At 38.8% G+C, this 14,039-nt stretch overlaps 1 protein-coding gene across 1 annotated transcript in view; it reads right to left on the reverse strand.

Annotated features, from left to right (window-relative positions):
* The window catches only part of HPSE (heparanase), a 39,672-nt gene that overhangs the window by 7,682 nt on the left and 17,951 nt on the right, over positions 1–14,039 (reverse strand). Inside the window, exons 4-10 of the mRNA XM_077774791.1 lie at positions 11,581–11,754; positions 8,329–8,497; positions 7,958–8,005; positions 7,153–7,246; positions 6,153–6,259; positions 4,325–4,439; positions 259–377 (exon numbers count right to left, since the gene is read on the reverse strand). Coding sequence (XP_077630917.1) covers positions 259–377; positions 4,325–4,439; positions 6,153–6,259; positions 7,153–7,246; positions 7,958–8,005; positions 8,329–8,497; positions 11,581–11,754 — 826 coding nt within the window. The remainder of the gene's footprint in view (positions 1–258; positions 378–4,324; positions 4,440–6,152; positions 6,260–7,152; positions 7,247–7,957; positions 8,006–8,328; positions 8,498–11,580; positions 11,755–14,039) is intronic.

The raw sequence follows: 14,039 nt of genomic DNA on the forward strand, positions 1-14,039 counted from the left end.
AACCATGTACACAGCAGCTTTTTCTAGCCTTATTTAAAAAAAAAAAACAAGAAAGTTAAATCTATTGACACTTTTCAGAATTTCCATCCAGACCATTTGCCTACTTCTCAGTGGGTCCTCACTATTTAAAGAGTTCCCACTCACCAGAAATGATGAATGGCTTTTTTTGGGCTACAGTTATTATTTTAATATCATCCTATCAGGAAGGACATATTAATGATTAAAAGTTGACTGGAAAAGGGTGTGTTACATACTTACTGATTGATGTTGGTACAGTGAAGGTATACTCGAAGTTTGCTGCTGTCTGGACCTTTCACTCTCACCATTAATACATGGGTGCCTACCAATTTCTTGAACAGAAGAGATAGCCAATAATCCTAGTTGGGCAGGTGGGGAGAGGAGGGACAAAAGTAGATCTTTACTTATTTCTTTATTTAACAAAAACAGTGTGAGCAAATAGTTAACGGTATGAAGACTGTGACTATTAAATGGAATACATCTTTTGATCCATGTTCCCACCATGAACCTGAGGGCAATTTCTTGTTTGCTGCTTTTTATCATTGGAGGACTGTATATCCAGAATTCCAAAAGCCATGAACTCTAGGAGATACATCTTCAAGAATGCAATTCATTGCTGAGAGAATTTAAATGTTCTTTACTGTCTATCACCAAGAATTCAAAACAAAGCTCAAAGCAGAACTTTTAGGTACACACATGTACACACACGCACATACACACAAAGGCAGGTTTTTACAATAAAATTTCTATCTGTTTAAGAGATTAAAATAGTTTATTTCTGAGACGCCTGGGTGGCTCAGTCAGTTAAGCATCCAACTTCAGCTCAGGTCTCGTGGTTTGTGAGTTCCAGCCCCCTATCAGGCTCAGAGCCTGGAGCCTGCTTTGGATTCTGTGTCTCCGCCACTCTCTGCCCCTCCCATGCTCATGCTCTCTCTCTGTCTCTCAGTAATAAATAAACATTAAAAATTTTAAATAAATAAATAAAAATAAATTAAAAAATAAAATGCTTTATTTCTTTAAGATTTTTTTTAAAATTTTTAAGTAATCTCTATACTCAACATGGGGTTCAAACCCATAACCCTGAGATTGAGTGTCACATGCTCCATGGACTGAGTCAGCTAAGAGCCTCTAAAATACTTTCTTTTAGAACCTAATGATCCCCCTTCCTGAATGGGTTAGGCAATAATCATCACTAGCTATCAAGGTAAAAAAAAAAAAGAGAGAGAGAGAGAGAGAGAAACAACTAGAGATCAAGTGCCTCTTGATGGAAGTATGCTACATCTCCTTTGAAGAATTATTCACGCAGGGACACCTGCGTGGCCCAGTCAGTTGGTTAAGCATCTGACTCTTGATCTTGGCTCAGGTCATGATCTCACGGTTCGTGAATTTGAGCCTTGCGTCAGGCTCTGCGCTGACATCATGGAGCCTGCTTGGGATCCTCTCTCTCCCTTTCCCTCTCAAAAAAATAAACAAAAAACATTTAAAAAATTATTTCAAAACAAAACAAAACCCAAAAAGCTGAATAAGCTCAACCCTCTAGGTCTAACTGCCAGTTTATAAGAAACGGAGGAACATACTAAAGGACAGTGCAGGAAGAAATTTAGTGAAATCTAGAATGTGGGAAACACAATAGAACAAATTTCCTGCTCTCTTTCAATAATTAATTCCATAACACAAAAAAGGAGCAGGAGGGGAAACTTTAAGATTAGCAGACTTGAGAGATATTTCAACCAAGTGCAATATATGGATATTGTTTGTATCCTGATGTGAATAGGCCAACTATGAAATACATTTGAAAAATAAAAAAATAAAAACATCTGAGACAATAAGGATAATGTGAAACACCCACTGACTAAACATTAGATGATATTGAGGAATTATTGTTAATATTTTAAAGTATGATAATACTTTATGTTTGTCTAAAGAAGATTCATACTGACCTATTGATGGATAGTGATATATCTGAGATTTGTTTGAAGTAATCTAGTAAGTGGGAGGTGAGGAGTGGGTAGGATTATGGATTAAACAAAACTGAGGATTAAATGCTTTTCTCTCTACTTTGAAAATTTCCATACTAAAAAGTTTGGGGTTTTTTTAGTTTATTTATTTATATTGAGAGAGACAGTGTCCATGAGTGTGCACACAGGGGAGGGGCAGAGAGAGGAAGAGAGACAATCCCAAGCGGGCTCTGTGCTGATAGATCAATCTCACAACCTTGAGATCATGAGCTGAGCTGAAATTAAGAGTTGAAGGCTTAGCCAACCAAGCCACTCAGATGCCCCTAAAATTTGTTGTTGTTGTTTTGAAGAACCCTACTCAACATATATTCCAACTCTTCCTTCTTGAGCTGAGGAAATGTAGACTCAACAGGACAAACAGCTTTTGTTTCTCTGCTTACATTGAAATTTTTCACTGGAGACAAGAGCAGAATCAATTAAACATTTACAAAGGAGACATAACTTCAGCGTGGTTTGGTGACTCGTAGGATAGAAAGCGTTCAGGCCTCAGAGCCAGGATTTGTATGGAATTCTAGAGCAACACAGGACAGCTGTGTGACATCCAGCTTGTCCCACAGCCTTGTCTCAGTTTGAACTTCCACATCTGGAAAATAGATCTAAGATACCTGCCTTGCCAGCTTCCAGGATTGCTATATAAATCAAATAAGAAAACAATCAGGTATGTTGGATTTAAGACTGATTTCCTTGGACCCTGCAGATGTTATGGGTGCCATTTACTCTTGCAAGTTTTTCTAGATGACTATGAACCTTGAGAAAAGGGGAGCCTGGGTGGCTCAGTTGGTTGAGCCTCTGACTCTTGATTTTGGCTCCGATCATAATCCCAGGGTTGTGTGACCAAACCCATCTTTGGGCTCAGCACTGAGCATGGAGTCTGCTCGGGATTCTCTCTCTCCCTCTCTCTCTGCCCCACTCCCCTGCTTGCGCCCTCTCTCTAAAACTGAAATATTAATTAATTAACTAATTAATTAATTTTAAAACAAGCAAACAAAAAACCACAAAGGATCTTGAACCAAAGATGTATGTTTGGGCACTGAAAAGATATAGACAACATAATAAATAGCTGGTACTATTTACGCTGACAGGATAAGCTGGCTAATTTCTAGGCAAAGTCAACTTTGTAGAAACTATTTATGTACCTTCCTTGTTCAAAGTCCATTTCAGAAAGGGCCAGCAGCAGATTTGGGATATTTGTCTAATGAAATGATCATGTTGGGTTTAACTCTATAGTTGATTCATAATATACTTGGGGAAGATATATTCCACTTGTTACAAGGTCATTTTTGTAAAAATTTTTTAAAAGTTATGAACCATGTGCTCTCTGAGTTGGGACTACTATAGATTAAAAGAACTTTCTTGGGAAAGCTACCTACAAACCACAAAACCTTGCTTATATTTTGTCATGTGCTTTTTGCAAAATTTATTAGCTTTCCTACAGTATTCAAATAATTCCCTTAGGAATTATTCCTTAAAAATAGATATCCTCAAATGCCATTTTAGACTACAAAAATCAAGGTCCTACTTCTCAGGGCTATATCTATACTATTCCAAGTTTTAGACATATATTTCCAGGTGGCTTTTTAGATAAAAGTCTACATCTCCTGATTTAGCACCAGATGCAGTAGGAGGTAGGGTGAAACTTAGACTGTATTCATAAATATTTTGAAGATTATTAACAAAAAGGCCAATTCTTAGGGTGAGATTTTTTTTAACAAGTACATAGTACTGATTTATCTCAAAGTTAAATAAATTATAATTTCATGACATAAATAAGTTTTGAAGCTTTGGATACTGTAGGTAATTTTAACTTTGATTTACTTTGCAAAACATTATTTTTTATCTGAGTTTGTTATCTTATAAAATTGGAGTCACAAAGTTTCAAACTGCCCCTTTAAAAAAGACATCTCAGGGTGCCTGGGTAGGTCAGTTGGTTAAGCATCTGACTCTTGATTTCTGCTCAGGTCATGATCTCACAGATCACAGATTTGAGCCCACATCAGGCTCTGCACTGATAGTGTGGAGCCTGCTTGGAATTTTCTCTCTCTCTCTCTCTCTCTCTCTCTCTCAAAATAAATAAAAAACATTAAAAAAAAAACCCATACTACACCCCAAGAAATACACATTAGAATGGATAATCTATAAGGTTTCTTCCAACTCATCATTCCATGGTTTGGTTACTTGCTGAGAGTACTGAATTTATTGAGAAGATTGACTTTTCACAGAAGGTTGATACAGGGGTGCTCAGTATATTCTATTCCACTCACAGCAACAGGAAAATAACAATCACTTACAGGTAAAGGTTTGAAGTTTTGATCCACTAAGTGGTAGTTTCCAGCTCCAAAGAGCACTTGCCTCATCACCACTTCTATGCCCATTCTGGCGGACAGGCCCAGTTTATCCAGCCACCTGGAACGGAGGGAGGCCCAGCTTTCTTCAGGTTTCGAAAACAAAAAAACTTAATTCTAATTACGCACTATTCTGATTTATTCCTCTATGTGGGAAGAATTGACAGGAAACCAGAAAAGCAGTATTAAACTTCAATAAGCCATTCAAATGAAATGAAGACTATCCTTTCCTTCACATGTTCCCACACTTGAGCATGATAATACATCCCAGAATACTGTTAATATGCCATATGAGTTTCTTTCAGGGTAAGAAAACTTCTACAAGCAGAGTAGACAAATTCTCACCCTATAGGCAATCATTCTCCATCTTGCTGGATACCCTCCCCACTCCTCCACCCATGTGAGAGCTGAAGACAGGGTTGTTTGTACTCCGCAGTAGTACAATGTGAAATAACGTAAAATCATACCTAGACTTTTATGGCTATCTCCCTCCACTCCCTCCCTCTGTCTTTGGTTCATGGCAAAAACGAACACCTTTATTCTTTACTCTCCTCCTCATGCCCCTCATGAGCAAAAAGGATTTGTTTTTTTATTCTGGATTTATAAGAATGAGGATAGGAGAGAAAAGAGAATAAGTCTCAGTGTGAGGATATAGAACTATAGATTAAGAGTGTTAATGGAGTTACGGAATGTAAGTAAACCAGTTGTTTAAAGTAATCAAGTTTGTATTAGATACTTATCCAAAAGGATACAAAAGTACTGATTCCAAGGAGCACATGCATCCCAATGTTTATAGCAGCGCTATCAATAATAGCCAACGTATGGGAAGATCCCAAATGTCCACTGATGGATGAATGGATAAAGAAGATGTGGTATATATACACAATGGAATATTACTCAGTGATCAAAAAGAATGAAATCTTGCCATTTGCAACAATGTGGATGGAACTAGAGTGTATTATGCTAAGTGAAATAAGTCAGAGAAAGATAAATATTATATGACTTCACTCATATGTGGAATTTAAGAAAGAAAACAGAAGAACATAGGGGAAGGGAAGAAAAAAATGAAATAAGATAAAAAACAGAGAGGGAGACAAACCATAAGAAGAGAGTCAAATACAGAGGACAAACTGAGTTGCTGGAGGGGAGGTGGGTGGGGGGTGAATTAAATGGGTGATGGGCATTAATGAGGGCACTTCTTGGGATGAGCACTAGGTGTTGCATGTAAGTGATGAACCACTGGATTCTACTCCTGAAACCAGTACTACATGGAATGTTAACTAATTCGAATTTAAATTTTAAAAAAAGCAATCAAGTTTCTGGTGGTTGGATTATGAGGTGATTTAGTAAGTCTTTAAACTTATTGGTAGTCCCTCTGGTGAGACCTCGCACTTCAGATTCTAAACTCCTTGGGAATCTATGAATAGAGCTATGCGTACACCGAGGATCCTTCGCAGACTCAAACCTCTAGATGCACTCTTTTACGATCGCTTTCAGAGGAAGGAACCCTTGGCACTATTTATGGGCCATAATTAAGGAACAACACTTCTAAAGCAATTCATTCACACAATGATTAATTTGGAACACCCATTAAAGATGTCCAACAAACTTGAGTAAAACACTTTCTTACAAAATGTGGCATGAATTTTGGGTCTCAGCCATAGAAACTGCCTTTGATCAGCTTTTTGGCTGACAAGCTGTTTCAACAGAATCTGTTTAATCAAAGGCCAGGAGAGGCTGCACCTAGTCCCTGGGGCAGCGCTGCTTCACTCACATAAAGCCAGCCGCATACGTGTTGGACAGCAGTGGCGCTCCACCCCCGTACGCAGAGCTCGTTTCTCCTAACCAAACCTTCTTGTGAGGTCTGGTCTCCTCAACAACCTATGGAACAGGAAAGTCCCCATTATGTTTGCAAACAAGCTGACCAACTATAGTGTTGAAGATTAAGGACATTTAAAATCTTGTATTCCCAGACTGATTTGTCCAATATAGTTACAAAACATGTTCATGATCACTGAGGCCTTGGGCAATTTACTTTTACTAGAATGCTGAATTGTGGAAGGAATTTAAATAATCCCATTCCGATGAACTGTGAGGCTATTCCAAAAGGTTATTGGGAGTATTTTTAATTTTCAATCAATATACATGGATAAGACCTGACGCTAAGGGGGGACTGACAGTGAGTAAGTACCTGTTATCTAAAATTGGAAAAACATGTAAATTTATATACTCATGGAATTTAGAATTAGCTAGACTACAAAATAAAGACTGGTTTTACAGAAGTGCCTGCTTATTGATGGTTTTGCAATTTCGGTCACCCACAGTCAACTGTGGTCTGGAAGCAGATGATCCTCCTTCAGACTTGTCATCAGAAGGTCAATAGTAGCCTAATGGTATGTCACAATACACATGTCATTCACTTCGCTTCCTTTGTAGGCACGTAGGAATGCCTTCATCACGTAGACATTCTATCATCTCACATCACCACAAGAGTGAGTGCAGTATGAGAAGATATTTTGAGAGAACACATTCACATAACTTTTACTACCGAATATTATTAGAATTGTTATCTTTTAGTATTAGTTACTGTTGTTAATCTCTTATCGTGCCTAATTTATAAATTAAACTTTATCCTAGGAATGTACATATAGGAAAAAGTATATATACGTTTTGATATTATCTGTGGTTCCAGACATCCCCTGAGGGTCTTGGACCATATACCCTACAGATAAAGGGGATCACTCTACATTTACAAAAAAAAAAAAGACTATTACCTGGAAAATTTTTTGCACAGATGAAGTAAAAGTGTCTAACACATCAGGGTTTAGAAAATCCTCTTTGGTAGCAATTCGTCCATTCACGTAGTAGCTAAATTATTTGGAAAATATTCAGAAACAAACAAACAAACCTTACTTTCTGCTTTTAAGTTAGTTGGCTACCTTGCTCTACTTCCTACCTCTTCTTACCCCTCTGCTATTTAATAATAAAAAAAGAAGTTCTAGTAAGAAGAGACCAACATGGAGAGGAATCAGTTATTTTGTTTTGAAAAGACATAGTCTGGGGAGCCTGGGTGGCTTAGTTGGTTAAGTGTCCAGCTTCCACTCTGGTCATGATCTTACAGTTCATAAGTGCAAGCCCTGCATTGGGCTCTGTGCTGACAGCTCAGAGCCTGGAGCCTGCTTCGGATTCTGTGTCTCCCTGTCTCTCTACCCCTTCCCGTTCACACTCTGACTCTCTCTCAAAAATAAACATTAAAAAAATTTTTTTTAAAGCAAAGACATAGTCACAAGTGCAGGTACTTAAAGGTTACCCATTCTTTGGCAAGCATATTGGATTTAGCTACTTACCTGCTCCATGATTTAAATGACAGTATGCCTTGATCTTATAGAAACTACCACATTAAAGTTTAAATTTTTGTTTTATTAATATTAAGTGTCTAGTACAGTGCTGCTGGAGATATTATTTGTTTCTTATTTGAACTATGTATTAGCGGTTAAATGGAAATAATTTTTTGAAAACTAAGTAATAAATAAGTAAAATTAGCAGTTTCTTAGCCCGAAGAGCAGGAGACATACTTACTGGTGCCATGTAACTGAATCAATCACTTCTCCCCCAGCCTTCAGGAAACTAGAAAAAAAAAATTATGATGATCTTCACTTAATCCTCATATGCACAATACATATACACACAATATATGCACAGGAGTTTTATTTCCTAGAAATGGGCTGGTTACTGCTTTAGGATCAGGCAAGAACAAACGTCCTAATTCTTACCCAAATTACACTCCAGGTTTCATTTGCTTCCAGATTCTTGGTATTCTGAGCCAGTCAGTGTTTCCTCTTTTGGTAAAACATTTGCTTAGGTAGCAAATGGTTTACTAACATGAGGATTCGCCACCAGAGCGCAATATTATTTTTAAGAAAAGTGGTTCTGCTTCCTCTAGTTCCTACCTCGTTAGCATCTTGACAGTCTTTCCTCGAGGCTGGCCAATATCAGGACCATAGAGATTCGCAGTTTCGAAAGTGGATTTTCCTAGAAGTTTATGCAACTTGACAAAATCTTCTCCTAACTGCAATCCATCGATGAAAATACCAGCCTTCTTCCGGAAACTGTTAGGTTCTGAAAGACAGCAGTTCTCAAGATAATCACATATATAGAAATTGTGCATTTAAAAGCAAACACAATGGCAGCATATAGAAGGAGGAAAACATTTCTCAATTACAAAGACTTACATGTAGTCCAAAGGCAAGAATAGTAAAACCTCCCCTTATAAAGAAGATACTTCAATGAAACAAAAATTTAAATGACAACACTGAAGTGTGAGAGGACATCAAAACAATTTGAAGTTAATAATGGGGATATTAAACTAATGGATATTTGGGAAATCGTATACATCCAGTATTTAATAAACTAATTTACTTTAAAGCGACAAAAAGTTTCCTGCTTTCTCCTCTAGGGTTTTGATGGTTTCCTGTTTCACATTCAGGTCCTTCATCCATTTTGAGTTTATTTTTGTGTATCGTGTAAGAAAGTGGTCTAGTTTCATTCTTCTGCATGTTGCTGTCCAGTTCTCCCAGCACCATTTGTTAAAAGGACTTTTTTCCATTGGATACTCTTTCCTGCTTTGTCAAAGATTAGTAGCCATACATTTGTGGGTCCAGTTCTGGGTTCGCTATTCTGTTCCATTGATCTATGTGTCTTTATTGTGCCAATATCATACTGTCTTGATGATTACAGCTTTGGCAATGAGAAAGAATGAAATCTGGCCATTTGTAGCAACATGGATGGAACTGGAGGGTCTTATGCTAAGTGAAATAAATCAGTCAGAGAAAGACAGATACCGTATGTTTTCACTCACATGTGGATCTGGAGAAACTTAACAGAAGACCATGGGGAGGGGAAGGGGAAAATAGTTACAGAGAGGGAGGGAGGCAAACCATAAGAGACTCTCAAATACTGAGAACAAACTGAGGGTTGATGGGGGCGGGGGAGAGGGGGAAGTGGGTGATGGGCATGGAGGGCACTTATTGGGATGAGCACCAGGTGTTGTATAGAAACCAGTTTGACAATGAAATATATTAAAACAATAAAAATAAAATGGCAAAAAACTTAAAAAAAAAACAAGTTTGGGAGGGAAGGGAAGACATTTAAAAACTAATTTCTCAATGTCATTAAAAGCCTTATTTAGACTGTTTATTCACAAATCATATGTGCAGGTGAGCTTGGAAATGGCCATGCTGAAGACATGGGAAGAGAACACAGAAGTGTTTGATCTACTTCCCCCAAACCCCCTGCACAGGCTCTCCCTTCTCCTTCTCTCTGGAAAACAGACCTTTCCTTGCAAAATGGAGCCCAAGGAAGAGGGAAGCGTGATGGCATAGCTCTTTTATCTTATTCTGAAGAGCAGAAGGAGTTGGGAATAGGTACAGTAGAAAAGTAGGGAGGGAAGGATATATAGAGATGCTTAAGGATGAGTTCAGACAACCAGTTATCCATGTTGCTGCCATTATTCAAAGTTGTTCAGCATCTAGCTAAGATATGGTTACCTCTGCCCCTATATTCTATGCCCTGTGCTTCAATTTGCCAGTAACCCTCAGCAACCTGATCTCCAAATCTGCATCTAGACATTACTATAATACGTACCACTACAGACATGTATCTTATTTTTTTGCTTGCTTTCTTGTTGACCTGGTTCCCTTCCTCTAGAATGGATCTCCCAAGAAAGCAGGGACCTTGCTCTGGAGCCAGACTGCCTGGGTTCAAATCCCCAGTCCTCCACTTGGCAGTCCAGCATCACACAGCTATTTAACTAAATTTTTGTGCCTGCTTTGTCATGTGTAAAATGAAGGTCATACCTATATTCACCCCAGCGTGGTTATAAAGATAAAATAATACTTGTTAAATGCTCAGAGCTGTTCCTGGAATGGAGTATGTGTCCATGATATCACTACATCTCATTTCCCATTTTTTTTAGTTCCATTGGCTCATGTGTGGTAAAAGCGCCATTAATATGTTTAAATGAATGTGGCTAATCATTAGTACTTTAGTTGGAATTTACAAGTTCTTTGCAAAAAAGTGAAGAGGGAAACAATCAGGAGCTTGACCTGGGCAGGATTCTATACTAGGAACTTCTAGTTTGAGCATATCATGATGGTTGGGATGGAGTTGCTAAGGTTAACTGAGAAGTAGAGAAATAGCGAAAGAAATGGAAGGAGGTAAAAGCAAAATGCCTGCTTTACAGTTTTGCTGAGTCCAGCCCGCCATCCATAATAGGGTTAAGTGACCCTAAAAATGTCAAATGAACCTGGGAGCCATGGAAGTTTCTGGGTCCAACTATTGTTTTCAGCTCAAGTGTAACAAAACTGGTATTAACAATAGGTTCTGGGGTATATAAAGGAGTTTTCTGCCATAAGCAGTAAAGTGGCACTGTTGAGTACTGGTACAAGTGTGCCGAGCCAGAAAAATATTTACTAACAATAAAAGAATGTCATAAATAGGAACAATTAATGCCAAAGAGTAATCTCTTTATTAGTGAAATGTTCCTGGGAATGCAAACTGGTGCAGCCACCAGTAACCCTCTGGAAAACAGTATGGAGGGTTCTCAAAAAATTAAAAATAGAACTAACCTACGAGCAAGCAATTTTACTACTAGGTGTTTATAAAAGGAACACAGGTACGCTGTTTCGAAGGAGCACATTCACCCCAATGTTTATAGCAGCACTATCGACAGTAGCCAAAGTATGGAAAGAGCCCAAAGGTCTATCGACAGATGAATGGATAAAGAAGATATGGTGTATATATATACAATGGAGTATTACTCAGCAATCAGAAAGAATGAAATCTTGCCATTTGCTGCTATGCAGATCGAACTAGAGGGTATCATGCTAAGCGAAATTAGTCAGAAAAAGACAAATATCATATGACTTCACTCATATGAGGACTTTAAGATACAAAACAAATGAACATAAGGGAAGGGAAGCAAAAATAATATAAAAACAGGGAGGGGACAAAAACATAAGAGACTCTTAAATATGGAGAACACACAGAGGGTTGCTGGAGGGGTTGTGAGAGGGGGGGATGGGCTAAATGGGTAACAGGGCTTAAGGAATCTACTCCTGAAATCATTGTTGCACTTTATGCTAACTAACTTGGATGTAAATTAAAAGAAAAAAAAAAAAAGAAATGTTCCTCAGGGCACTTACCATTGCCTAGTTCCCAAGAAATGTTATAATTCTTAGAAGAGCAATAATCCAGGAGCAACTGAGCATTGGAACTGTTCCACTGCAAATCTGCTGTTCGTAGTAAGGCATTTAGACCAAAGATCAAGTCCAGTCCTGAGCAATTTGCAAAAGTGTACAGCATATCCACGGAGCTCCCTAAAATAGTGGCAATATAATAGTTAGGTCAGCATCTCAATAATGAAGCCTCCAGATTTGTTCTCCAGTGAATTACCATTTTGGTCGTTAAATTGAGAGTATTCCAATCCTTAATGAGTTATAAGTAAGAGACAAAAAATGGACAGGCAATTTTAATAAACATTTTAATAAAAAATTTTAAAAATTTTTTAATAAAAGATTAAAAATTAATATGGCTTAATTTACTTCCGCTTTTGAATAAACTTTCCATACTGCACCATGTAAAGTACCAGACGCTTTGGTCGGGCTCTCGGGTTTTGTTCAAATGACCTCAGGTGAATTCATGCACAGGCTGACTGTCATTAGCCAACATAAGCCCCATTCTTCATAATTTAAACATCTCTACTCACAAACGCAGTCACAAAATATTTTGGTAAATTTAACTCTATTTAAAGTATTTTTTTGGAAAATTCATGTATATGATTTATTAATTATAAATAAGTAAAATTGGACATTAAAAAATTGGCCCAGGGCTATCGATCTGTGGTTTCCAAACTATGTGCCAAGGCCTCCTGGCAAGCCTCAATACATTCACCACATGACTGTCAGATTCAGAAAATGAAGATATAGGCATCTAGTTAAATCTGAACTTCAGATAAACGAGTAATTTGTATTGCAGGTCTATGCAATATTTGGGAACTACTTATAAAAAAAAAATTCGTTTATCTGAAATTCTAAGTTAACCAGGCAACCCTACTCCCAGGAGCACTATAGAAGCGTTTAAACTTAGAAGGGAAACAGGGTTCCTGGGTGGCTCAGCTGGTTAAGTGTCTGACTCTTGATTTCGGCTCAGGTCATGATCTCACAGCTTGTGAGTTGGAGCCCTGTGTGGGGGCTCTGCACTGAGAGTGTGAAGGCTGCTGGGGTTTCTCCTTCTCTTCCTCTCTCTGCCCCTCCCTCCCTCCCTCTCTCTCAAAATACATAAATAAATTTTAAAAATAAATAAATAGGGGCACCTCCGTGGCTCAGTCAGTTAAGCGTCCTACTCCTGCTCAGGTCATGATCCCACGGTTCTTGGGTTCGAGCCCCACTTTGGGCTCTGTGCTGACAGCTCAGAACCTGGAGCCTGCTTCAGATTCTGGGTTTCCCTCTCTCTCTGCTCCTCCCCTGCTCACGTTCTGTCTCTCTCTCTCCCTCAAACATAAACATTTAAAAAAATGTTTTTAGGGGCGCCTGGGTGGCTTAGTCGGTTAAGCGTCCGACTTTCACTTAGGTCATGATATCTCGGTNGATGAGAACTATTACTATTAGGCTGTTTGGACCCAAAAACTTAGTAATTGAAACTCTTAGGTATTTTCTTGGGGTAAGTCAGATGTGAAAAAACTTACTGAGTCACTAAAGTGCCATAAAGTTTTGGGAACTTTTGAACTCAGCTTTCCTAGCCATTAACTCACCTAAAATTACTTCTTGAGAGTAGCAACAATGTGTTTGAATATCATCTTTAAGTCAAGTATCATATGGGTATAGTTAGAATTGTTTGCTGAACAGAAATTCACTCTCTGAACTCTCCTAGTTTAAAAACATCTAAGTGGGAGGTGAGCCTGGGTAGCTCAGTTGGTTAAGCGACTGACTCTTGGTCTTGGTTGAGGCTCAGGTCATGATCTCTCAGTTTGTGAGTTCGAGCCACGAATCGAGCTCTGCGCTGACAGTGAGAAGCCTGCTTGGGATTCTCTCTCTCCCTCTCTCTCTGCCCCTCCCCACTCATGCTCTCTCACTCTCTCTGCTCTCAAATAAACTGAAAAAAAAAAAATCTAAGTGAATTCCTGGGATCAGCATAACAGTGAAACTGCCGATAAAGGCTAGGGGCAGAATGAGTCTAGCAAGTTGTTCGAGGTGGTTAGGGTGTTTGCTGTGTCACCCACTTCCACGGGGCTGCTGCCTATCATTAAAGAGTTACAGACAACAGGAGCTGAAAAGCTCTCCAGTCCTGTGGCCCAGCATTCCACTGGACCTTGAGGCACAGTTTGGGACAGCACAGAGCCCTGGGGGTTGTTGACTTCTCCTCAAACCTCCACCCCCATTTTCCTCTGAGGAAACTGGCACCAAAGAAGTGAAGTGCTTCGCCCAATACCACATAGCTATTTGGTGGCAGTGCCATTACTAGAGCCTGTTGCATAGGGGTGACTCGACTGTCTTAGTTACAGCTCCGAGTTAGACTTATATATTGCAAAATCACGCAGCAGAAAGTTTCCTGGATCAGGAATCCTAATACCTGAGCTCCAGCCCCGCGCTCCTACTTACAGACT

The sequence above is a fragment of the Crocuta crocuta genome, unplaced genomic scaffold (assembly GCF_008692635.1).
Source record: "Crocuta crocuta isolate KB4526 unplaced genomic scaffold, BGI_CrCroc_1.0 scaffold237, whole genome shotgun sequence".
Classification (NCBI taxonomy): Eukaryota; Metazoa; Chordata; class Mammalia; order Carnivora; family Hyaenidae; genus Crocuta; species Crocuta crocuta.